The sequence below is a fragment of the Dermacentor silvarum genome, chromosome 1, assembly GCF_013339745.2.
Source record: "Dermacentor silvarum isolate Dsil-2018 chromosome 1, BIME_Dsil_1.4, whole genome shotgun sequence".
Lineage (NCBI taxonomy): Eukaryota > Metazoa > Arthropoda > Arachnida > Ixodida > Ixodidae > Dermacentor > Dermacentor silvarum.
Window position 1 is genome coordinate 263,495,463 of NC_051154.1, and position 26,870 is coordinate 263,522,332.

General features: G+C 48.3%; 1 protein-coding gene and 1 long non-coding RNA gene across 2 annotated transcripts in view; both read left to right on the plus strand.

Moving 5' to 3' along the window:
• LOC119437127 (uncharacterized) overlaps positions 1–19,394 on the plus strand; it is a 43,188-nt gene extending 23,794 nt beyond the window's left edge. The window contains exons 8-11 of the long non-coding RNA XR_005189236.2: positions 961–1,050; positions 1,155–1,298; positions 2,165–2,263; positions 15,439–19,394. This is a non-coding gene — a long non-coding RNA (uncharacterized LOC119437127). The remainder of the gene's footprint in view (positions 1–960; positions 1,051–1,154; positions 1,299–2,164; positions 2,264–15,438) is intronic.
• LOC119440013 (uncharacterized) lies at positions 9,553–11,855 on the plus strand. Its single transcript, XM_049660303.1, has 2 exons — positions 9,553–9,673; positions 10,898–11,855. Exons 1-2 carry the CDS (start codon positions 9,652–9,654, stop codon positions 11,707–11,709), a joined length of 834 nt encoding a protein of 277 aa, XP_049516260.1. The 5' UTR covers positions 9,553–9,651; the 3' UTR covers positions 11,710–11,855.
• Positions 19,395–26,870: the final 7,476 nt, after the last annotated feature.

Here is a 26,870-nt window from a genome sequence, read left to right on the forward strand (position 1 = left end):
ACTTCCATTGTATTCCAATTGCATGCTAGGTCATTACAAACTCTCATTTAAACTAAAGCACTGCCTTAACGCTTTCTAGATAGGTTGCAACAAAGCATACTATAGAATGCTCTATTTGCCGTGTTTTACTTGGACCTTCACACTGTGTAATCAATGGTGCAATACAAGTCAGTAATTTTTTTCCAACTTTGTCATAAATTCCACAAGTGTTAAAATTACTTTCAGGAGAAATAAATTTTTATCAGCTAGCATACACTCCTAAAAAGCCCACAAAGTGAAACTATTTATTGTTAAACAATTGCATTTCCTGCTATAAAAATTATTGACTGAATTTTGTATGTATTTCTTGTAGCTGAAAACAATTAAAATTGTAATAAAACTATAAATAATTGAAGAAACCAGCAAAGATTAGTCTTCACGTAACATATTAACTTTAGCAATAGTTAATAAGTAGAGAATATTATGCACGTAGCAACTCTGCTTGTGTGTATAGTTCAATCATGGCATTAATTTTTTTTTTTGCATAAAGAAATCTCTCAAGGTTGTACTTCCCATGTTGAGGTTAAATATAATTTTTTTCCAGAAGATATGGTGTTGGTCAACAAATTTTAAACAGGCAAATGACAGTTGAGATGAAGTTACGCAGTTGTACTTTAAATTATGTGGGTGAACATTATTTTAATTCATTAATTAGTAACCTCAAGGTCTGGAGGCATTACAGAGGGGGCATTACATTACATTATGTGTGTGTTACAGCTATGTCTATGATTTTTCTTTTCTGAAACAATGCACTTTAGATCGAACATAGTTTTCTGCACAAGGGGATGTGGTGTGTAGGGCCTGCCTGCACAGATCATGCAGGCCTTTTGCATGACTCTGCAAAGGTTGTTTGAATTCATTCCACAGCAAATGTTATTGTTGGATCTTAAAAGTATATGATGGGTTATTCTTTAACTGCAGACGCTTGCAAAGGTTGATGCTACAGCTATGAGACAACCTTCAAGTGAAGCAGCTTGATCCACGGGAACATCACAGAATCAAGATGAGGCAGTAAGTATGCAGCCATAATGCATGTTTCCAGTTTGATCATGCCTTTTTCGTGACTGAGGTAGATGTCCCCCTCCATTCCTGAAGTATGCTTTTCTTATATTCAGGCAGGTCTCTCTGAAGCGACAACAGACATGGACATCTCCGAGGGCTCGTCAGATGTGCTAGCAGAGGGTGCTGCTACAACTGCCAGCTCGTCCTTCGCTGATTCAGACATTGCTGATGAGCCTTCCGAAATCCAACATGTCCTGGTATGTTTGATTGTGGTAATGATCGCAGGGTTTGCTTTTTTCATGTGTGTGCCTTGGTCAAAAATCTGGTGTTTCCCTGTAATGTATATTTTGGATTTCACTTTTAAAGTAATTATTGCAGTTTCAAAATGCATGAGACTTTGTCACACAGTTTTTTGTAAGATGTTTTCGACCGATTTTAAGATATCTAATAGTAATGCTCTGAATGAATAAAAAGATAGAACTGATCAACCTATCATTAGCTACATTACAGCCCCTTTTTGACACAGGTGACAAGCATACTGCATGAGTTGTGTGTTCAAATTTCATTGTAAACACTGGCAAAAGCAAGTGCTCATGAATGAAAGCCATATATGCTACATCATAACCTCGTTTTAGTCGATGTAGGGTAAGTACAAGATAAGGAAAATAAAACAACCTGAAGCAAAGCAGTGTTACGCAAGATGAAAAACTGCTTTTTTTGCATAAGGAAAACGTTGGCATAAAGAAAACACACTCCTTGTCTGAATTATACTTCAGCCATGTCCTCTCATTGCACGCATAAATAACACCCTTGCTAGGCTCCAACATTTACTACTGTAGTAAAATTTATAACATACAAGCTGTGCTGGTAAGCTTGATCAACATCATTTTTTGGGACAGTAGATAAGGAATACAGTACATAACCACAGCCACTGATCTCCCTAACAATGTCCTGCTTGGTGGTCGTTATTGTGCTTAAATTTTAAATCAAGCCGATGGTCTCTCTATTAGTCCTGGGCTTTAGCTTCAACTGTGCATCTGGTATTTTGTTTGCACAGTCAGCAATTTCAAGCTATGTTGCAGTAAACAGTCCCTCATCATTGCACTTGATGTATTTTGTCCAGTCTCCCAGTCGAAGGCCTACCAGCACGCTTGAGGGTGACGCTTCGGCAGCACTGCCTATGCATAGCCCAGCGACACCTCGAACAGCAAGGCATACTACGGTAAGGATAATACTCGACCACTACAATTTTTACATACTTGTTTCCTTAGCTAACTTCAAGTGAAGTAGCATTTATTTTCGTGGCATAATATATAAATATCACTGAATGAAGCATAATAAGTGTCACTCAGTGAAGTGCACATGGACACTAACATTTATGATCATGGCAACCATGTAATTAAAAGCTGAAACTAATTGACACGACCTTGACACGACTGAAAGCGACTCTGTGCAATTCCATGCTAGGCATGTTGGGTTGCTCATTGAAGAAGACAACGACGAAGGTGCCAGAATAGCTCTATAAAAGATCTATAGCGTCGACCTAAGTCTTTTGTGGTTTCGTTTGTGACAAACTGATGGAGGTGCTGGGTACGCGTCTATGCGGCCTGGCAATACGGCCTTCAAGATCTGCCGAGGATGTCGACCACAACCGCAAGGCAGACACAGGAGACATACGTACGGGACAGCCTCCTGCTTTGCTGGTTCTCCACATGCCACGCTGGCCGTGATCGTTCCATGGTGAGCCTTTTGAGGACGTGGAAGACTGGCTCGATGACTTCGATCGTGTGGCCGAGGTTAATGATTGGGATGAACGGAAAAAGCTAAGGAACGTGTACTTCGCCCTAGAGGACTGTGCCCGAACATGGTTCGCTAACCACGAGCCATCTATCACCACCTCGCAAGAATTTCAACGGCAGATACGCGATACGTACAGCAGTCCCACAAGAAAAGAGGGAGCAAAGCCAGCCCTTCAGAGTAGGGTTCAAAAGCCTAATGAAAGCGTAGCCATGTTTGTAGAGGAGATGTCGTGGCTTTTCAAGCGTGCTGACTTAGGCATGACAGAAGCGAAGAAGGTCCGCCTGCTGATGCGAGCAGTGAAAGAGCAGTTGTTTGCAGGACTAATGCGAAGGCCTCCAGCTACAGTAGCTGAGTTCGTCAGTGAGGCGACAACAATGGGGCGAGCCCTTCAGCAACGCTCCTCGGTCTACGATCGCCAAATCACCCTGGGATCAGCATCTTCTCTTTCGTTGCCCTGTGACACTGATGCGCTTCGAGAGCTTGTGTGTAGTGTCATGCGGGAGGAGCTCGATTGACTACAGGGAGTGCGATATCAGCCGACCGTAACATCCCTCACAGATATCGTCTGCGAAGAAGTCCGCCAGGCGGCACAACCATTCGTGCAAACCCGACCTGAAGCCGCCCCTGTACTGACTTATGTGTACGCAGTGAGGCTACCTGCGCAGCCCGTGAACCACCGTAACCTGCCTTCTTCTGAAGAACCGCTGCGCCACTTCCAGGGTCAAGCTTCGCATACAACTATGTACGAGTCCACGAGCCCCCGAATCAATACGCGAAAGTCAGACGTGTGGCGCACACCTGACTATCAGCCACTCTGCTTCCACTGTGGCGAAGCGGGCCACTTGTACTGTGCCTGCTACTACCGACGAATAGGACTCCAGGGATATCACCCCGGCGCTCGTCGCCCACGTGAGGGAGAAATTTAGCAATATCTGGCCAGTCAACATTCGTCGCCTTACGCGGAGTTCCCACCGTTTGAACAGTCCCTGCCAACGAGCCTATCTCCGTCTCCACAGAGGCGCCAGTCACGATCACCACCTCCTCGACGATCGGCGTCACCTAGCTGCTACACTACGTTCTCCGCTTCTGTGGGCAACCGGCCCACTAGCCCAAGTTGGGGAAACTAAGAACAGCGACCCTCGGGGGGTGGGGCCGCTGTCCAACGCACTTTTAAAGATCTTCCGCTGCGACACCCCGACGACGACGTCAACGACAACGATGACGACAATGACGACTGCGTAGTTTCGGTACCTATGTTCAAAAACCGTAAACCTGTTTCAGCCGACATACTCGTTTCTGTAGATAACCACCCGGTAACCACTCTTGTCGATACTGGTGCCGATTATTTTGTTCTGAGCGGACAACTGGCTACTGCACTTCGCAATGTGATGACACCGTGGCCCGGACCTAAGCTTTGTACAGCCGGCGGTCATGTTCTCACGCCGATCGGCAAATGCACTGCGAGGGTACGCATTCGTGTGGCCACATTTGTCACTTCATTTATTATACTGGCAGAGTGCTCTAGACAGGTCATTCTTGGCATGGACTTTCTTCGGGAGTACGGGGCAATCGTAAACCTTCGCGAGTTGCTTGTCACTTTTTCCAGCAAACGTGCAACTGATTTGGACGACTATCACCCGTTACGCGTTTCGGGCGACTGTGCTACTTTGCCACCACAGAGTACTACGTTGATCACTGTGGAAACAGACGACGATCCTCCCCATCTCGGAATCGCTGAAGGCAGTCTGTCAGTCTTGTTGGCTCGACGGGTTTGTGTAGCCCGCGGCATCTTGCAGCTGTCGTCACGGACTCTTCAAATTTTAGTGACCAATTTCAGTCGTGAATACCAGCACTTTGCCCCATGAGGTGCGCCCCTTGCCCAAATACATGCTGGCCGGTAGACATGATCATAGAGGCAAAGCAAGGGCCGAGGCACTTGACGAAAAACTTAAACATGACACAGAAGTGGTCTATGTAGATGCGGCCAAAGAGGGCCCCCAAAATTACATCATCTGTGCGGTGACTAGAGACGGTACCGTCCGAACTGCAGCATCCGTTAAATCACCCTCCACCCTAGAAGCAGAGGAGGCGGCCATAGCGCTAGCACTCACTCTCAAACCGAAAAACATCCTAAGGGATTCCAAGCGTGCCGTCACAAATTACGCTATGGGACGCATAGGCAAACATTCGAATACAATAGCCGACGGATTTTTCGGACTCCAAAAATTCGGACTTGTTGGATAATCCGGACTTCATAGTTGCACCATCAGGATTCCCATAGAGCTAATGCATTTTTCGCGACCGATTTTTCGGACGAATCTAGGTGGCAATGTTCGATTTTCCGGACTAAATCGCTCGCTCCGAGCCACGCTACCCGATCTTGGGGGCCGCCATGTTGGATTTTCCGGTGGCTTGGCTTCCAGTGACCCCTGTATAGCCTTCAAGATTAGTACACGCATGCTATCCTCCAGTCTCCAAGGCCATGCCAGCTCTTCCTTGGCCGACAAAACATTCCAAAAAGCGGCACTTGCTTTGTTTTGTTGTTTTTTTTTGTTTTTTTTTTTTCCCCGTCAGCTCAGCACCATCATCATAATCACTTAAGCGGAATCCGTTTTTTTTTTTATTTTAAGTTTAGGTTGCGCCGTACGCTGTGCGAGGGTCAGCCGACAACCGCAATTTAATCTCGCGCTCGCGAGAGAGGAAGGCGCCCGGGTTTTCTAGGGCTTTCTGCATATTATAGACACTTCGTGGCTAACTTTTTAAGGATAGCCGAACCTTTGCAGCGGTTAACAAAGAATAATGTTCCGTTTGTCTGGAAGCAGGACCAACAAGAGGCCTTCTGTGAACTTCAGAAACGTCCGCAAACACCTCCAGTTCTAGGACACTTTGACGAAGACAGTGACATCGAGTTGCACACGGATGCCAGCAACGTTGGCCTTGGTGCCGTCTTCGTACAGTGGCAAGATGGAGCCGAGCGCGTCATTGGGTACGCAAGCCGCACTTTGTCTCCAGCTGAAAGGAACTATTCCACCATGGGGAAGGAATGCTTGGCTGTTGTGTGTTCAATTGCTAAGTTCCACCCATATTTGTACGGCCGATCGTTTCGAGTTGTGACAGATCACCATTCATTGTGCTGGCTCGCCAATCTGAAGGATCCCTCTGGCCGTCTTGCAAGCTGGAGTCTTCACTTGCAAGAATATGACATGACGATAGTGTTCAAGTCCGGGCGTAAACACACAGATGCCGACTACCTGTCGCGTGCTCCACTTCAACTATCGCCATTCGATCTTGATGAAGAGGACGCATTTCTTTCCATTGTCACAGTGTCAGACATCAGCAAGCAACAGCGCGATGATTCAGAACTCCGGCCTCTCATCGACTACCTTGAGAACCGTCTACCAGAGCCGACTCGTATGTTTGTCCGAACATTATCGTCGTATTTTCTCCACGATGACGTCCTCTACAAATTGGGTTTTCACTTGACCGCAACCACCTGCCTCCTTGTAGTGCCGTCCGCACTACGGGACGACATCTAGCGGGTCTCTCACGACGAGCCATCTTCGGGCCACTTGGGATTCGCACGGACATTTTCACGCATACGCCAAAAGTACTTCTGGCCTAACCTTCGCCATGACGTAAAGCAATATTTGAAGACATGCCGCGACTGCCAGAGATGCAACACACCACCCGTGCGTCCCGCTGGACTTTTCCATCCCGTTGATCCTCCACGGATCCTTTTTCAGTAAGTTGGCATAGATTTGCTTGGACCATTCCCCACGTCGATAGCTGGTAACCGTTGGATTGCTGTTGCCACAGACTACCTTACACGTTACATTGAAACCCGAGCTCTCCCACGAGGCACTGCTAATGATATTGCGACCCTCTTTGTACATGACATCGTACTCTGCCACGGTGCTCCAACAGTGGTTATAACCGACCGGGGCACAGCATTTACAGCGCAGCTCACAGAAGATATGCATCTCAGTGGTACAGTTCACCGCAAAGCCACTGCTTACCATCCCCAGACGAATGGGCTCACAGAAACGCTAAACAAAACGATCGCTGATATGATTTCCTTGTATGTTGACGTCGACCACAAAAACTGGGACGACGTTCTCCCATATGTTACGTTTGCGTATAATACTGCCGTTCAAGAAACTACCGGCTTCACCCCTTTTCGCTTGGTGCATGGCCGGGAAGCTGTAACAACGTTGGACGCAATGCGCCGAAGAGGCGCGCCAGCTCGCACGAATGCGTATCCGCTACCAACAACACAACGACGCCGACCGATACAATGTTCGTCACCAAGACGTCACTTATCAACCTGGTGATAAAGTATGGGTGTGGACACCGATCCGCCAGCGTGGTCGGTCGGAGAAACTTTTGCTCCGCTACTTTGGACCCTATAGGATTGTTCAACGACTCGGCGACGTCACCTACAAAGTGATTCCTGAAGTGGAAGGCCGTCCCCGACGCCCACGCCTGTCTGATGTCGTTCACGTCTCTCGGTTAAAGCTTTAGTACTCCCGCTGACCGCAAAGCTCTACACCTCTCTCACCATCTACGTATTCCTTAACAGTATCACTGTGGCACCCCCCAGTGCGTAAATGTTCTGCATTGAGACGTGTGGGGATGCGCGACTCTCACGCGTCCCCTGATGTTGTTTTCCCCGCATGTCCCCGCATGTCTCCTGCGTGGCTAAGCCCGGCGGTGGTTGCGGCGCGTTGCGAGAGATGGCGCTAGTGTCGTGATGCTAACGACACCGAACGGCGGGGTCACTTGGGAGAAAAAGGTCGGAGGCGCTCTCTCTTTGGCTGGGGATCGGCGACCAACACGCAGGAACGCTTCGCACGTGCGCCGGCCCGCTTCGCGCGACCGTCGCGCGAGGCTTAGAGCGGGACACCGGTATGGATGAACACGGATCGTTCGAGCGCGCCACCGTTCGCGTGACTGTACACGTGAACGACTAGGCGATGGTGTCATAGCATGGGGCGAACGTATTCGCTCGCTATCAGGTCGCGGTGAGTCGGACTTCCTTGATTTGTCGCGCGCCCGTGTGAATGTTCTATTGGTTGTAATTTATCTAGTATGTATTAGTGTATGAAAGGTGCAATAAATGCCATTTTTATTGTCTGCACTACTGCGTTGTCGTTCCTTTGTCCCAAGAGCACGTGTGTGAGACCCCATATCTGACTGCCCAACGTGGGGCTCTTGGGGCATCGGACGATAATTTTAACAGTTTTGCTCGGTTCGAGATGTTTCAACCGAAGCGTAGTCCTAGCGTGGATTTTGATCGCTAGTGTCGGCGGTGTGCTTTCTTGAGGGAGGCGACGGTTGCTGTAGCGTGTTTGAACTTTTCAACATGCTAAGCCTTTTCGCGAGTGTTTTGAAGTACACTCGTCAGTACGAGAGCCACGTGGTCTGCATCCTGGGAGAGCGAGGCCTAGCGCCCGCGGAGCATTGGCAAGCCTGAAGCGAGTGAGTACGGAAGCCTCGTGGGTGATCCGAATTTCTTATGTAAATAGCTTCTTCTATATCTTTGACTTAGGAAATCGAGGCTCAGTGAGCCGGGTGGCCGCGGGCCACGGGTGCCGCTACGGGCTGACTGGTATTGCGGCCTGGCACCGGGCACTCCGACACCGTCTGGGACGGTGGGCGCCGTCAACTCGGATGCTGTGTGCACCGAGCGGGGTAGGACCACCTCACAGAGCTAACGTCTCCTCGCGGCTGCCTGTTCTTGTGCCCATTTTGGGTGTTTTTTTTTTTTTTTGGATGCCGGTTATTGTCAAAGTAGCGACGCTTTAGGCCTAAGGCTTAACAAAGCCGCCTGTCGCACGTTGAGGGACACAACCTGGTGGACCGTGGTGTTGAGGTGTCGCACATTGCTTCCTTCATTAGCTCGCCTCGCACGAATTGAAATTACTCGTTCGACTCAGGAAAGCAAGCTTTGTTCACATGAACTTAGCATCTGCAATGCCAGCCGAATTGAACATCGTACCACGTGGGCGATGCGTATGCCGAATTTCTCTCCCTTGCACTACTTTAGTGTTTGTCGAGTGCGTTGAGTGTACGCAGCGTGAGCGGAGTCACCCCTGGTTTGCTGTCACCTGCACATCGTCAGCGCTGCTGCCCCGGACTACAATCGAGCTACCCCAGGCTTTGGAGATGCCTGTGGTCAATTCGGCGCAGCGACTTCGGCGGCCGCCAATGTCCGGCTCGCAACCCTCGGCGGCTGGGAAAAGAGCCGGCAGTCACAGTGACGGGAAAGCTGCTACAATTGCTCCAAGCTGCTACATTTCATTAAAGCTGCTACATCTATGCTACAAATGAGCACCATTGCTCCAACCTGCTACATTTCGTGAAAGCTGCTACATCCATGCTACAAATGAGCAGAACTGCTCCAAAGCTGCTACGCATAGCCTCCGAGATTACCTGGAAATGCGCCGCTTTATCTCGGAGGCCACCGTCAAGGCGATTTTTCAGCAACACCAGGTGGCAGATAGGTTGCCGCCTCTCGTGCCATTCGTAGGCAGAGCCAATCCAATCCAATGCGTGGGCGGCGTGGGTTTGTTATTATTGTTGGCCCATGTGCCCACGTGTTATGATGGCTGTAGTTGTGCGTGGGCTTGTCACTGTGTAGTGTCGGTACCTGGTGGCACTGTCGTTTGAGCTTAGTGCAGTTGCGGCTCATTCCCAGTTTTCGCTGCGTGCCGCAGCCTCGCAGTCGTACCGGCGGCATGAACTCCCATCGCGAGCATAGCGGTGTTGTATGGTTGTACGACTACGCGCGTCCTGCACGGCGGTGGCGTCATGGCACTCTCCACTCTCAAAGGTAAGTTTGTTAGCTGCTTGCCCGTATCACGTTTATCTGTGTGCGCTCGAAGTCCCCCCTACCCCCCCCCCCCCCCATTTCATTATCTTGATGATTTTAGGCCTAAAATAAATTACTGTTAAGATTTTTCTGTGGTAGTGAATGTGTCGCTGCTAATTTTCTTTATGCCTTTGTGGGGCTTACTTTACCGTTGAGGACGCACTGTATTTGCTGTTTTGTAGCATGCTGCTTGACTCGGTGTGACTGCACGATGGTTCTAATATTGGCAGTAAGTTATCGCGCACGCGGGTACAGCACTGTAGTGGCTAAGCAACAGTGCTCGTGGTGACCGAATCGTACGGCGACGCAGCATTTTTTAGGCTTGTGTGGTCTGCCCGTTCCATTTGTCGCCACTGCGCATGCGTCGTACGCTAACCAGGGGTCGGTCACTCCGTGTACCTTCCATAGGGACACGAAATTCGAACTCCGCCGACGTTATCGCCGAGAGCGCCAAGATTAGGGCGCCAAGTTCTCGCGGCGGTTGCGTGGAGATTACGTAGTCATTACGTTGCTTGCGTCGTCAGGGCAACAGTAACAACAGCCGCTCGCTCGGCTCGCTTCTCGCCCTCTCTTCCTGCTACTCCAGGCGCCGTTTTTTTTTTTTCTTTTGTTTTTTCTCTTTCTCTTCCATGCGGCGCGACGGGGTTTTTTTTTTTTTTTTCTTTGCGCGCTTGCTTTTTCTTCCACGCCGCACGCCGTTTTCCTTTTTTGCTTGCGGGAGACGCCTTTTGTTTTTGTTTTTTTTGCTCGCGCGCGCGCGTGCTTTGCTTGGTTGCGCATTTGCGCTTGCCTATTCGCTCGTGGTGCGCAGTGCGTTTGAATGCACGCAGCCAGCACGTGCCATATCATAAAGGATGAATTCCACTCACATTTCTCTGACCTCGTTTTATTGCTCCGTTTACGAAACTCAAGATTCGAGCTTTGTGTTAGTGTTTCGCGCCACTGAGGATGCGTCGTGCGCTAACCTCTTGCGAACGCTAACTTAGCATACACTATTCTAAAACTCCCTAATGTTTACATTTGGTAGGAAATACGCATGAGGCTGACAGTGCAAAACGCACTTGCGGAACAAGCTTTCTGACACAGAAACGTGGCGGCGTTTTCGCAAGAATCTCTAGCATATGTATCGGCCTGTAGTGCTTTATAAGACCATGCTGACAGCACAATAAATTTGCTTTTTTGCAGGACGCAACAGTAAGTTCAATGCGGACCTCCTGAAAGACGTGGATGCCAACGGTGATCTTTTTGAGGCGTGGTGTAGGGCTGGTGAAAGAGAAGATGCTTTTTGTGTCGTGTGTTGCCAGACAATCAACTGTGCGTTTCATGGTGTGACTGCAGTGAAGCGCCACTCGCAAAGCAAAAAGCACTTGGAGCGTACGAAGCAGCTACGTGGTCCTAATGGGAAACTTAAGCGACCAGCAGCAGTTCAAGCCGTCCTGAATTTTTCAGCTGCGTCCACCATTGCGTCGTATAATCATCGTGTCACAGCCAGTGAAACACTGTTCGTCCTGCCTGTCACACTTAAGGGGATTCCTTATAGCTGGGGAGACACAGCTACACCTCTCTACCGAGCAATGTTTCCAGATTCGAAGGTGGCAAAAGGCTTTTCGTGTAGCAGAAAAAAAGTGTCGTATGTCGTGTCAGATGGCCTTGGACCCTACTTTAAGAGCCTTGTGCTTAAAGAAGTCAACCGACCGAGTGTTTTCTACAGCATCTGTATAGATGAGACACCTCTTCCGGAACAGCGCTGTCAGCAAATGGACATCATTATGCGATACTTTTCCGATGCCCAGAAAATGGTGGTTGTGGAACACCTGCAGTCCTTTCGGTTAAATAAGGCATCTGCGAACGACCTTCTAAGATGTGTAAATGAGGCTATTGAGAGTGTTCCCAGTGCTGGCTTCTTTGCATTTTTTAGTGATGGACCAAACGTAATGAAGTCACTAAAAAATAAACTTATCCAGCAGCACGGTCCCCTGATAGATATTGGGGAGTGATCCCTACATAAGGTGCACAACGCCTTCTCACGTGCCTTGGATTCATTCGGCAGTGAGGTCGAAACTGTCGTAAATGATGTGTATTATTACTTCAAACACTCTGCTGCACAGTGTGGCCTGCTGAAGGAGCAACAACAGGTGCTTGGATTGCCTGAAAGCCATATTTCTACGGCATGTAAATTGCCGCTGGCTGTCACTCGTGCCAGCAGTAGACAGACTGCTTGAACAGATTGATGCCCTGAAGAGTGTCCTTTCCGCCAATACTCCAGTACGTGCTGGAGGCAACATTGCCAAAAGGTTAAGGAGCAGTCTGAATGACAAAACCCTTTGTGCCAAAGCTCTGTTTGTGAAAAATGCTGGTGAACTTCTTACAAGGTTCCTAAAACTGTTTCAGGGAACCGAACCCCTGCTTCACATTCTTTATGATGAAATGGTGATGCTGCTAAAAAAATCTTGGGAAGGTTTTTAAGGACCGAAGTGTTTCAGGCAAAGTCAGGCAGTCAGCTTGCATCCATTGACGTTGAGTCCTCTCGGAACTGGAAACAACATGTAGAGGTAGGAGCAGACACCGAAGAAGCTATTAATACCTGGACTGCTGCAGAGAAAGCTGCGTTCCGGCTAGGAGCAAGGTCGTTCTACGATACATGTTCGAAGTACTTGATGGCAAAACTTCCTCTTGAGAATCAGATGCTCCAACATGTCAGGTGCCTGCATCCGAGCAATCATAGTGCGGAATCTTCAAGAGACTCCTTCAGATATCTTGCAAAGTGTGCAGCCCAGGTGGTTCAACCCGCTGAAGTTTCATCTCTTCTTGATGAATTGACAGTGCTAAACTTGAATCCAGTTACATGCAGGTTCTGACATGCCACTGGACAAATACTGGCATCAAGTTTTCATCATGAAAGATGGTCAGGGTGGGCCAAAATATCCGCTATTGTCCAAGCTAGTCAAGGCACTTCTATCACTTCGGCATGGCAATGGCGATGTTGAGCGTGGATTTAGTGAAAACTCAAGAGTCCTGCACGACAGGTCAAATCTTTGTCTCTCAAGCGTAAATGGCATACGTCACATAATGTCTATTCAAAGAGGTTTGACAGTGACCCGTGCTCATTTCCAGTCAATTCCGATGTCATCAAGGCTGTCAAGGGGGCATCAAGACGGTATGCGGAGCGCCTTGCAGCTGAAGAGCGACCATCAAAGCGTATGCGTATAGATGCAGAGCAAAGTTCACCGAATGTGGAACTTACCAATGACCAAGCCAAAAAGGAAGTGGCTGAGGCAGAACGGATGATTAAAATGCTGACTTGTTGATTCAGCGGAGCATGAAGTTGAAGAACTTCTCTGACATCGAGAGTGGGCGAGCAGTGCTTGCTCAAGCACGAAAAAAGATGGCCGAGTGTATGCCACACTTGCATGCGGAGAAAAAAGGGAAGAAAGCTTAGTGTGTTTCATGCAAGTGACATTCATGTATTGTGTACCTGCGTCTTTGTGCCAACCAGTCTCCATATATTTGTGATCCTAGGCTTTGTTTAAAGCTTCCGTTAGTTGCGCCGTCATTGAACTCATGCGCACACTGTATTTAATACTTCATTTTATTGTGTAATAAAAGCATTAAAACGCCATCTGACCTGTTTTTTTTTTTTTCGTTTTCGCAACCTGCTACAAAACTGAGGGCAGCTGCTACAAATCATAATTTTTCCTGCTACAAAACCTGATACAAAACACTTTTGGCCATTCCCATCACTGCAGTCACCACCGGCTACTGCGGCTCTCGTCAGCAGGGCGCGAGCGACGCTTGCTCGTGCCGACTTCTGCGTCGCCGTTCCCGGGGTCCTGGGCTGGAGTCGTGCCATCAAATCTGCAGACGTGGTGCTGTGACCAACGGACGCCAGCGGTGAACCCCAGAGTCAATGTCGGCTCACACGTTGTGGATAACGCGTGGACATTTACTCGGCGGCGCGCGCCACTGTCGCATGTGCTAACTTTTGTTCGCGACGCGCGCGTTGATAGGCCTTGTGACATGTTTCGCCGGCGTATGTGTAGTGATTTAAGGTTGGGGAGATGTGGGGATGCGCGACTCTCACGCGTCCCCTGATGTTGTTTTCCCCGCATGTCTCCTGTAGCCCGGCTTCTCTGCGTGGCTAAGCCCGGCGGTGGTTGCGGCGCGTTGCAAGAGATGGCGCTAGTGTCGCGATGCTAACGCCACCGAACGGCGGGGTCACTTGCGGCCGGCAGACGACCACCCCTCCAGCGCAGCCGACACTTAGGGCGCAGCACTGAGAGTCACCTTCGAGCCCCGACAACAATCCCGCCTCGCAAGCCCGAGCAGTGCAGCTGACCAGCCGCCTCCGAGTCGGCATCAAGTGTTCGGTGTTCTGTGACAGCGCTTCCTCGGTCGCCAACCTCGGCGGGTACTCAGGCAAACGGATGTCCCTAGGTGCCAGCCTCAACGTACGGGGGCCTTCTTAAGGGGGGGAGGATGTGGGGAGCACACGCTGCCACCTTCTCCCGCGGACGCTCGCCAGTCACTTGCGAACGGAGCGCACGCGGCTGCGGGCATCTTGTGCGCGCACAAGATGCCCGCACAAGACGCGCGCGCCCGTGCGGGAAGAGGGAAAGTATCCGGCGGGCGAGGAGGACACTCCCCTCGCGGAAAGGTAAAAAGATATAAAAGAGCGCGACCGAGAGACCCCCGGTCTCTCTGACATCGCTTGACCTACCTGCCGATATGGATTTACCTGCTGAAAGCCGTGAGTGACCTTTTTTTCCCAAGTGACCCCGCCGTTCGGTGGCGTTAGCATCGCGACACTAGCGCCATCTCTCGCAACGCGCCGCAACCACCGCCGGGCTTAGCCACGCAGAAAAGCCGGGCTACAGGAGACATGCGGGGGAAAACAACATCAGGGGACGCGTGAGAGTCGCGCATCCCCACAGACGATGCTTCTAGGGAGGGGGGTAATGCCACGACCTTGACACGACTGAAAGCCACTGGGTGCAATTCCATGCTAGGCATGTTGGGTTGCTCATCAAAGAAGACTACAAAGGTGCCAGAATAGCTCCATAAAAGATCTATAGCATCGACCGAAGTCTTTTGTGGTTTTGTCTGTGACAATATTCATATTTCCCCACAGCGGTGTGAGTTTCCTCAGGGTTTGCAATTGGCAACGAATAATCTGCTTTCAATTTCTCTTTTCCATTCAAAGGACACAATGAACTAGAAGACCAACAGGTTTTTCACAATTTTCTATGCTCTTTATTTGTTCGATCAGTCATGAGGAGTCGTGATACAGGCAGACAAAACTGGTCTTTTGTGTAGGAGTATGAGATTAGTATATTTTGCCTATTCAAACTAAAAGGTTGCTGTGAAGCATCCCGCATTCAACTATGCTACATTGGCCTCTTCTGTGTTAGTTGTTTCGTACTTTTACCTTTCCTGCCTGGGCCTAGATGGGCCTGCAGTATTTCGCAAATAAATAAATAAACAAACGAAATAAAGTAGCACTAGCAAGCTCGTGTGCATGGCAGTTTTATGCCCTCAAAGTTTTTAAGTTCACAAAAGTGTCAACGGAAACCGTCGTGAGCAAGGTAATAACCTAAAATTTAGCAATATATTCTTCATGGCTTACATAAGAATGTATGCCACAACAATTAAGTACCTTGTTCTGGGTGCATGATTGTTTCACGTTGGTTGCTCATGGACCTGTTTTCTGTGCGTGTGATATTTTACAGCCACAGCCAGCAGAAGACTCGCCTGAAAAGGCCTTTCTGAGGCACAAAGTGAGGCTTTACTCGCAATTGCAAAGTTGTGATGGAAAAAAGTTTCATGGATATGTTGACATGGGCATTGATGTCAATGATGACAGCTTTCTTGTTGCCAAAGATGCATTTGTTTTATTGCTTGTTGCAATCAATGGCAGATGGAAGCTGCCGATTGGCTACTTTCTAGTGATGGCCTTGGCAGTGAGCGAGGCGCAATTTGGTGCTGCAAGCTGCTGGCTTCGCTCACGAAAAAGGTGCACACATTGTGAGTTTGACATGCGATGGCGCTGCAGCAAATTTGTCAATGCTGCGCAGCCTTGGCTGCAAGATGGACCTGACTGAGCTGGATGCTTCTTTTCCGCATCCAGTGACAAAAAAGCCTGTCTTTGCCATGTTGGGTCCCTGTCACATGTTGAAGCTGCTGCGGAACACCGTGTGTGATAACAAGGCTATTGTTCATACGAACGAACAGTTCATATTGTTGAAATACATTGATGAGCTGCATGAAATTCAGTACACAGAAGGCCCACATTTGGCAAACAAACTTAGACCAGGCACATGTTAATTTAAAAAAACCAGCCCATAAAAGTCTCCTTGGCAGCTCAAATCTTTAGTCAATCGGTAGCAGATGCTCTTGGTGAATACAGAGCTCGAAAAATCCCAAAATTTTCAAATTCCTTGCCAACAGAAGAGTATCATATATGTCAACAACGCATTTGACATTTTAAATTCAAGACATCCAAGGCAAGAAGGATGGAAAAGGCCACTGTGTCCTGAAAATGTGACTCGTGTCACTGAGTATGTCAAGGAACTGAAGGCCTACTTTTGCTCACTCAGGTAGTCTGCAGCTGGTAAACTAATGACAGAGACCAACCGAAAGACAGGCTTCATTGGCTTTATGGTGTGCTTAGACAATGCCATCCATCTATACAACCACTTGGTTACAGAAAATGGCCTATTGGCATATCTTCCGACCTCCAAGCTCAGTCAGGACCACCTCGAGCTATTTTTTGCTGCAATAAGATCATTTGGGCGCTGCAATGACAACCGAACAGCAAAGCAGTTTGCAGTAGCATTCAAGCGTCTGATAGTCAGAGAAGCCCTGCAGCCAGTGAACCAGTCACGGAAGCAATTTTACAAGATCGTGGCTACTCTGCCGACCCAGGCAGGGTGTCTGAGCTTGGAGATGCAATTGTTGCGCACATAGCCGGGTTTGTAGTTCGCAGCTTACTGCTTCACCTCCAGTGCGATGAGTGTGCTTCTGCACTAAAGGTGTCAACTCCTCCATCCATGCCTGCATATTCCCTGATTCGTCAAAAATCGAGTGGTGGACTGATCTACACTTCAAATGATGTTCTGAACATTTGCAGACAATGTGAGAAAGCTGCGTAGGGCTCTGGTGAGCTCGCCACTACCATCCCAAAGGCTTGCAGCTAAAGTTGCAATGGCCACTATGACAACCTTTGTCGGCAAGGACTTCATTAAAGTGTTAGATCAGCACATGCTTGAAAATCACCCGCTTGAATGCCACTCATCCCATCTTGTGAGGGCAATCATAGATAAGTACCTAGATGTGAGACTGCGCTACGTTGCCAAGATGACAATGGAATGTCTCCATCAGGAAAGAATTGGGCAAAAGCTCACAAAGCTGATGTAGTTCAAGGGCCAATAAATCTAGAAAGTCTTGCAAATTTTTATACTATCATTGGCCAATTATTTACAACTATTCTAAATTTTTTACGTCAAAGCGCATGGCCTACATGTTAGTTTAAAGGCTTCACAGGCAAACACCACACAGTGGTTATCAACCATGTTGTATATATTGGAGGGTTAGGGGTAAATCGGACCACTTGAGCTTTTTCATTTGGCAGCCGAATAGTAGACTGGTCTTTTTGAATGTTGCCACAACAATGTGTGGCCGCTAAGGTGAGGATAGTGCCTGCAACCTTGTGCAGAGGAGCAGGATCCCTTTTGCTCAATTAAATTTTTTTCGTTTAATCATCCACTGTTTAGGACCGACTGGTCTTGGTGATATCATAAGCAGGGCACTGCTTAGATCACTGAGAGTGCAAAAAGGAATAGTATTGAATTAGAATGGTTACATTATCGTGAACATGACAGCATAGTTCCACAAGCGATGTGCCGCCATGGCAGTCAGTTGACATGGTGAACCAAGCTGGTGCCTTGTGTAGAGAAATACAAACCTCGCATTCATGTTGGTCATTTGCTTTGGCTGCACGCTGACAAAGCATAGTTAGGGTGCATGAACCTTTCCAACCTGTCATTGGCAAGTAGCACTGTGGGTAGAATACACCTGACTCATCACGCAATAAGTTAAAATTCCGAAGCAATACATGGGCTCTAAGAGATACCATAGTGGCGGGCTCTGGATTAATTTTGACTGCCTGGAGGTTCCTCGGCATGCATCTAACTCAAGTACACAACCACATTTGCATTCTGCTCTCACAGGAATGCAACTGCATCTGGGAATCAGACCCGCAACTTTGCACTCATGAAGCACTATTGCCACTGAGCCACCATTACTTGTCTTATTTAGCTGCTGTGACTCGCAGTACAGGAAAAACTGCTACACAAATTTCCTCGCGGTTCAATTATGTTCATGATGGCTCACACAATTAATTCCTTTATCTATCAACTTCGGCAGTCCCACCAGGTTCTGTGTTAAGGCCTTTGTTTTTTTAGTAACTTTGTAAAGCGCATATATTGTTCAAGAGAGTTGTATGCAGACATCAAACTTTTTTAGGGGAGAAATATGATGCCTTATTGTATATTGTGCAAGTACATGCTTCTTGTCTTGCTGAATGCTGTAGGTTGAATCACCTGCTTGCAAATTCTGCCTAAACAATTGTTCTGTTCAGCATCAAGCTAAACAGTATGGACAATGACAATTGGTTAGCTGGCCTGCCTTTCACTAGAGCAAACTGTGCGATGACATGGGCATGCTATGAATGCCCTCAATGCATTACGCGTGAGCTAAGTATACTCTTGAGGATGACAATGTATTTTTCAAAGTTTGATCCTGTATGCCTTTTACCTGACCTTTGTGGAAATTTGCCTCCATCACTTGGAATACCGTTGGTTTTACTACTTTCAAAATAATTTAATGTGCTCACTTTGTTTACTTGCTTTACAGTAGCCTTTTATGAGGCCAGATTCACTGTAACCATGAACATTTGGTGTATACGACTCAATGGGTGATTTAAATACCGTGAAATATTAATTCATTTGAGGTTCACAACGACATGGAGCCGTCGCCTCTTAATTTTGCGGTGTGTTGGCTGAGCTTCGACGGTTCTAATTTTTTTGTAGTTATGTGATAAAACATAAGCTTTGTAGTACATTTTACTTGCAGCAAAATTCATTGTATTTTAATGTTGACATACTTAGTTTGTGGCTCTCACCTCGCATCAATTTTTTCGTCTGACTTTGTGGACTACCATTCTTTTTTTTCTCGATTTCTGAATATTTATTGCCTATTTTTCTGACATGCACCATCACCAAACCCTTTCAATCATTGTGAGTACATCGCAGATATAAATATTGTACAATTATAACCTTGTAGCGAAGATATTGCATACAGGGCATTTGTCAGCTAAACTGCAGCGACATTCAAGGATAGCTGATCCCATTGAAGAGTTTTATTAAAGGTATCAATACTATATGTGATATAGTTTACTTTGTATAACATTATTTTATACAAATGTCCTGTTGCATACAAGTATGATGACTTATACTGATACCATAGAGCTGAGGCACAATAAGTTTTCCTACATGTTCATAATCTTCTTTTGTGTATACTCTGCAATGTACTTCATTTATATTATAAATGTGAAATATAATATAATATTATAAATTTGTGTGAAATCGTTTGGCTTCTATAGGTGCAATAAACATTGAATAAAGAATGAAACAATTACTGTTGTCTTTAAAAATGTGATTTCATAGTACAAGTACACCAGCAACACAATGGATCCACAATGCTGCCATTTTTTTTTTCCCCTTGCTGCTATGTATGCAGTTTTCATTCCGTTTAACCAGCAGTTTCACACTAGTAGTGGAAGAAGGGTCCCCCTGGCGTGTTTGACTTTAGGACATAATTCTGCTGTGGAGCTATACTCGCATTCGAAAACAACTGAATAAATTCTACATAATGCACAAATTCCGTCCATTTGCTTTATTACATAACGATAGTGGATCCCCGAGGCACGTCTTAACAGCGTCGTCGCACCATACTATCTTAAAAAATAGTGCACGCAAATATGAATAAACGGCGATGACTTTGGCGTTTAGAATGCAGGCTAATGCTATTTATTTTTCCTGAAAACAAAAGACGCACAGCAGATCTGGGTTTCTTGTTGCATTTTTGCGTAGTGGACTAAGCGAAAATGCGACAAAAAGCATCCCTCAAAACATCTCGTTTCTTCCTAGGTGCAAGACTGCGGGACAAAAATTAGCACGGTAATACGCACCGCAGTTTAAGGTGCACAACAGCCGATTTGACGAAATATAAGGAGTACGAGGGAAAAATAGACCACACTTGGGCGTTCTGGACGGGTTTCGAGGCGAAAGCGCTGGCAACTCCACTAACCACGGTGATAGGCGCGAGTGACGTCTTGAAAATTTTCTGTCTTCACCGAGTCAGGCGACGCAGTCTCGCGCCACGTTTCAAGGCATCGCATTTGAAGCGAAGAACGATGCACGCAGTAGCAGAAAGCCACCCGTATACGTGCCTAAGCGGCACTAAAGGTTACCACGTACCAAACAATCGCGAATGGTCCAGCAACATTGTGGGCCTATTCCTACTCAAAAGGCACCGCGCACGGGGCCCCCGAGAGAGGGAGGGGCGGGTTCAGAGGAGGTTGGCTTGCCGAGGCTAGCGAAATCACATGACGCTCCCTCCTAGTAGTTTTCTACTTCCATTACCCTACTTCCATGTCCAACGGCGACAGCGAATTCGCACCCCCTACCGGCAGCTTCTTCGCGTTACTGGAAACTTATCTCGAAGGCATTATCGCGAGGCTAGCCGCAGTCACGCCTTCGAGCTCGAAGGCAATGCTTTTGTGCGCGGCAGTCGGCAACAGCTGTACGAGCAGAAAAAACGTCATGATGGCCATAGGCTCCGTACAGTGAACAGGCGGCGCTGCTGCGCAGCAGCGGTGGCGCGATGCTCAGCGTCGCATGTGGCGGGCGGCGCGAAACTGGGAAGGGGGGAAGACCGCGAGATTTCGGAACTACGTATACACGCCTCCGAAAGCCGCACGTATATCCGCGATCCGCCTTCTTTTTTTTGTGCGTGTGTGTACGTGAAAGTACAAGCGTGGCCCTCTGTGATGGCACAAATAGTTTTTGCGGGGTTCAGGCCTATTAAAGGAATAGACGATTACTTTCACGGTGCAGCGTTAACCAGCGGAGACAAGCTCTACGCTGCTTCGCATGTTGCTTGTGTGAAAGTGGACGGCGTGGACGTTCACGCGAACTGCCGTTCGCAACAGGGAAAGTAAGTAAACGACGTCATCCTTCACGTGAGTAAAGCTTACTGTTATACTAAAATTGAAGTCACTAACTAAACTGGCACCCTGAAAACGTTGTAGTTGACCGATTTTTAATCGACGCCTCACTGTTGGCAATACATGCCTCATTTCGCTCGGGCGCGTTGTACGCCGCGGCCTATCATTTGATGCCCCTGTGACACTGTTACTTTAGATTGTCATACAGCTCGATCTGGACCGCGTGCAGCTACACGCTCACTCGTAGGCTGTCGTCAGCACAGTCATGTCGAGTGAGCTAAACGATTCGGATTGTTGGATCGTGTGGCAGTGACCATGCTGTCCTCGTTGACTCATTTGGGACCCAGTCGGAGCCACCTGCTGCGCTGATAAACGAGATTTATTAACTAGGCGATCTTAATTTACATGACGCGAATGTTCGTTTTTCATCATGTACAATGATCGAGGCTCATTAGGCCCCTCTCACAAGATACGATTTCGCTTACGAATTCCTTTCCTTGCATACGCGCTTTGCTTTTACAATGATACATCGCAAGTGTATATCACAAGAAAAATCGCACCATGTGAAACCGCGCCTTTCAAGCGCCAGCGGCCGAAACGAGGATGGTTGAATTAGTGCTCGCCAGTGGCGCACCGACGGGGGGGGGGGGGGGGGGGATTCGGGGGTTGTAACCCCCCCCCCCCCTGAGGCCCACTTAGCCCCCCCTTTTGTTTAACCCCTTTTCTTTCCTTACGCATTTGAGTACTGCAACTAAGATGTAAGGCGCGCAATCGTCTGAACACTCGTAAAAAGCGAATTTTTTTGACAATTTCCCGTGAAGAAATCGAAATTAGTGCTGTTTATATGGTATTGGCAAACTGTCAACCCCCCCCCCCCCCCCCCCCTGGCAGAGATCCTGGGTGCGCTACTGGTGCTCGCCAGCACAAAATAGGCTTCCTTGGCATAAAATATTGCTCATCGCACATGCCAGTGCTATGCTGATCATACCGAATGCTAAGACAACGGCAAGCAGTTGCCAAATCAGCAAAGTCGTGACAAATTTCTTTTAAATGTTCAGCAGCTGGCCATGGCCGCTGGCGTCGCACAACGAGCTGTGAAACGCGCATGTGTAGCACGCTTTACAGAACAAAACCTTCTCACAAATATCAAAGAAGCTGACTTACTTTACTCTCCTCACAGCTGCGATTCATTTCTTTCGCCGTTCGATCTCATAAGATTTGCCAGGAAACCTGTACAACGTTATCCCGGGCTGGCCTTCGTGGTTGTGACAGCCCTTTACGCAGCAGTATCGCAGGTACCACTTGCCTTTTTTTTTTTTTTTTTTCACCTCCGACGCTTGCCGATGAAGCGCATGCCATTGCACCGTCGCAAGACGTATAAAAAAAAAGGAGGTTGGCGAACAAAGCAAAACGGCTTCAACCGTGGCCGAGACGAAATGAAGCGCGCGGGAACGAATACTCATCGAGCCGGCCGAGCTGCGGCGGCCACTTCCCAACACTGTTGCGTCGCTGCGCCAGATGGCGCCAGAGCAGCCGCAAACTCGACTGTACGGAGCCTATTCCATTCCATTCAAGGTTCTGCCTTTCTCGCATAACAGAATGTGGAGTAATTGGTACGGGGTCATTTATTGCAGTCAGACCTCGAGCGCCAAAAGCGGTTTTAGTTAGCAAAGATTAGCTATATGCTAATCTTTGGCCGTAAGCAGTACGTGGGGATTTTTTTTTTCCAGTCGATACTTCAAAAAAGAAAGAAAGCCTGCGCGGTAGCCTAATTAGTGCCTATATCGTGGATACGGCGTTGCGCTGCTAAACTGGAACTTGCGGGTTCAATCCAGGTCGCGGAATTCGATGGGAACGAAATAGAAAAAGACTCGTGTACTTCTATTTAGGTGCGCGTTAAAGAACCCCAGGTGGCAAAAACTAATCCGGGTGCCTCATAATCATAACGTGGTTTTGCCACGTGAAACTGAAGAATTTGCTTATATTAAAAAAAGAAAAAAGCAGGTGGCTGCGTTCTTCGGCTTATTTCTGGGGGTGTAAACAAGATAAATTATTCCCGAGTCTGATTTCTGAGAAAAACATGTAAGGCTTATCCTATATTTCATGCATAAACGTAATGCAGTTCCCAAATGTATGACCGCTCAACTCAGCAGCTTGTGTATTATAAACGGCTGCGTTCAGTTATCCGGTGCACTATCATAACGACCATAATGAAACAATTAAAGGAACGGCATGTCTCACATACACGTAGAGATATGTGCAGATCTGTTGCGTTCGTTGAAGAAAAGTGTGGTACCGCATGGGGCACTCAGTTTTAATGGGTTGCAAACATGGTGAGACGGTCAAAAATTCTTGTCTGAATCAGTTAGCAGATTTACAGGCTGCCCCAGAACAGGGCGTTTATATTGAATGAGAGCTAGGAACTTGTTAAGCAGAACTTATTAACACCCGTCCGTTAATTCTCTCAGGATCAGCGCCTCTGCGCAACAGCCACGACTCTTCAGCAGCAAAATCATTCGGAATAACAGTCCTCACTTGCATGCAGTCACTCACCTTTGAGATTTCAATGTGCTGTTATGCGTCACATTCGAACGGAAATGACTATTCGGCGCCGTACAGTATATCAATAAAACACACACACACACACATATATATCAGATGGTTTTGCCTACTATGAATATTATTTCTGCGAATGAGAGGTTTATTTCCAGTATTCACTAATAAGTGTGTTTGTTACTGCAAACACGTGCGCTTATTCCGGTTGGGAGTTCTCACTTTTTCAATTAGTGCATTTAGAATATTTGTTACTTTTTCCATTACATATATCTAACGTAAATATATATGTCTATGTACCCTTTGATTTAATTACTTAGAAATACAACGGTCATTGGCCATTGGTCAAATACATTGGTCATTGGCAATCAGATGGCCAGGGAAATTTTGAGGCCTTTTCAATGTGTCCGTTAGGAGCCACCTGTGTAAGTGCCCCATCTATAGCTCTTTGCGATAAGGAACTTAAGTTCCTCAGGAGTTCATTCAGTTTGGCTTGTGTCCACCATGTGTATTGTTAAGATTTGTATTTTTTAGTGTTTTTGACACATCCGCAGCAGGAGTTGACTGACGATGACTCGCCTGCCCTTTCCCCCTTTTTTCTCTTTCTGCCCGTTGCGAATTGTATATATTTGCGCAGGCTTCAATAAAGGTGTTGTTGGCAGTCAGCGCTCGTCCTGTGTTCTCTCTTGTCCGTGTTTTTTGGCGCTGTCTTAAATATAAATGATCCGTACCAACTTGCTTGCACCCAAACCCTTCTGAGTCATTCTTCGCACCACACAGTTAATAAAGCTGGTTTATTTCTCTCCCACTTTCCCCTCCCCGTTGGCGCTGAGCCGTGCTCCCTCAAGGGCTGCAGAAGATAGCGCCAACATTTCCCTTTCCACACGAACCACTTACTACTATTTCGCTCTAACATTGTTTTCTTCGATCATTGTCCCTGATCAATATTGACAAACAAGAAGCGCGTGTAAAATGACTCGATATCAATAATAAAATTTTCTTACACAGCCTTCATGGTGCGGATATACCAGTTAATTTTAGAGGACAGTGGTGAAAACAACAGTTCACCTGGCTAAAACTACATTTTGCACCGGCCGTCAAAAGTCATGGGCGCACTGAAGCAACTAAAACATTAAAAAAATGTACTGCACAGAGGTTCTGCGAGAAAAACTGGGCGTCCGCCAGCGTACGCGTAGCGAACGCGCGCGCGCTAGGAGACGACGCGCTTGACAACGACAGCAAAATTGAAGACGTCGCGGTGTATAATCTATGCCTCAAATATATATGTTTGGCAAAATGGCGTAAACATAAATTTGCAGTTGAAATAAAGCGCTATTTTAGGAGCGTACTATGCGCAATCGGCCTCGGCGCCCGCAGCGAAAGTACGTTGAATATGCCGCGGAGCCCCAATCCAGTTCGCTCGCAGCGCCCTCGCACTATTTTTCCACACGCGGCGCCTCAGCGCCAGAGCGCCGTTCGGCCCACTCGACCATTGTCTAGTGCATTCTAGTGCGACGAGCCGCGCGAATTATGGTAATGAGCGGCCATATGCAATGACAGTCGAGAGGCATGCGTATCGCTGCATTTTCCCTGTCATTTGGCGGAGGCCGTATCCACAGAAGACTGATCCTCGTTTTCATTGGTCGGTTGCAAGTAACCTCGAAACGCCATTTTCTGCTTCAAGCAATGCCGCCCTAGAGTACGCCGTACTAAATCCCTATATAAGAAAAGTACCGCCATCCTTTGACAAATGCCGCTTCGCTCTCTCCTGTGTTATCCTGTATCTCCGGTTGGACGATGATAGCGCGCGCTTTTCACTTCTTTATATTTTCTTTTTTTCCGCCTCAGAGCCATGTTGAAAGTCCTCTGCGCAGCCGCAGTCGGCGGCGGCGGCGCGCGCCCGGCCTGAAAGCTTCAACGTGGACTTTCTAGGTGCGCCACCGTCGACTTGGCTTTCGCAAGCAAAAAGTAAAGAAAAAAGCAGGCGCTTTAGGAGAGGAGGCGGCGGAGGAAAGAGTAAATGGCGGTACTTTCTTATATAGGGACTTTATCCTCTCGTGGTGAAGTGCACAAGAGCTGGCAGTGCCGGCGCTTGCGTAGTATTGCGTCGCGCAAGCGGATACCTGTGGCGCGCGCAACGCTATCGATGATGTTCGGGCCGCTTCTCAGCCAGATGAGTCGGGCAGAGTCACTTGCGTTTCACGACAGACAGACAGACAGACAAGAACTTTATTTTGTCCTAAGGGACTATGTCGTAGTCGCGGGCCGCACCTGCACCGGGGGCGGAAGACCGTGATCTTCGGCCCTTTCGCAGGCCCTTTGGACAGCCCGAAGCTGGATTGAAAGGTCGTCGCTCTTGACGGCTTCTTCCCAGTCTTCTTGCCTGTTAAAAGGCGAGTGGTGCAATGCTGAACTTGCCACAGCATGTGATTAAAGGTGGACCTTTCCTCGCCGCAGTCGGGGCAAGCGGGGATCCACACCCGGAGCGTAGTGGCTCAGCCTAGATCGAGACGGAAATGAGCCCGTCTGCAGCATTCTCAACACCGAGGCCTGGGGTCTGCCGAGCTTCGGGTGAGGAGCCGGGAACTGCCTGCGTCCCAGCTGGTAGTGAGCCGTGATGTCGTGAAAAGTAAGCAGCGGGTCCGTGGTCCGGTCGATCCCCTGCGAAGCCGGGCCCCTCAGACCGGCGCGGTTGACGAGACCTCGCGCCTGGTCGTGGGCCAGCTCATTGGGGTTGATCGAGCCGGGAGAGACGTTCCGGCCCATGTGAGCCGGGAAGTGATGACGTGACGGACCGTGCCTGGCTTGCGGGTCCTAAGCACCGCCGCAGCCTCGGCCGAGACCGAGCCTGCGATAAAGGCCATCGCCGCTGACCTGGAGTCTGTGAAGATCTGGGTGCGCCCGGGATCGCACAGAGCCAGCGCCACTGCGACTTGCTCTGCGACGGACGCCGTCGAGTGTTGGATGGACGCTGCGTTCAGGAGTTTGCCCTGGGGGTCAACCACCGTGGCCGCGTACGAGTTTGATCTGGGATACTGCGTCGCGTCGACAAAGAATGCGAGCTCTGGGTTCTGCAGGGCAGTATTGATGAGTGCTCGGGCCCTGGCTGCGCGCCTGGCCTCGTTGTGTTGTGGGTGAACGTTCCTCGGGAATGTGGAGACTCTAAAGGCGTCCCTTGTCTTCCTATTGGAGGGGGACGGCGCCACGACTCCGCGGCCATGGTGGTGAGGCCAGCCATCTCGAGTATTCGGCGGCCGGACTTGCTGGCAGACAGGCGAACGATTCTGTGCCGTTTTCTGTGCTTCTACGATTTCGCTCAGG

What these genes read in the sequence shown, in the direction of transcription:
- LOC119440013 (XM_049660303.1), top strand. Translation starts at nt 9,652, where the DNA reads ATGGCACTCTCCACTCTCAAAG. An exon ending in GGCACTCTCCACTCTCAAAG is followed by an intron (nt 9,674 to 10,897) that starts GTAAGTTTGTTA and finishes GCTTTTTTGCAG; the next exon opens with GACGCAACAGTAAGTTCAAT.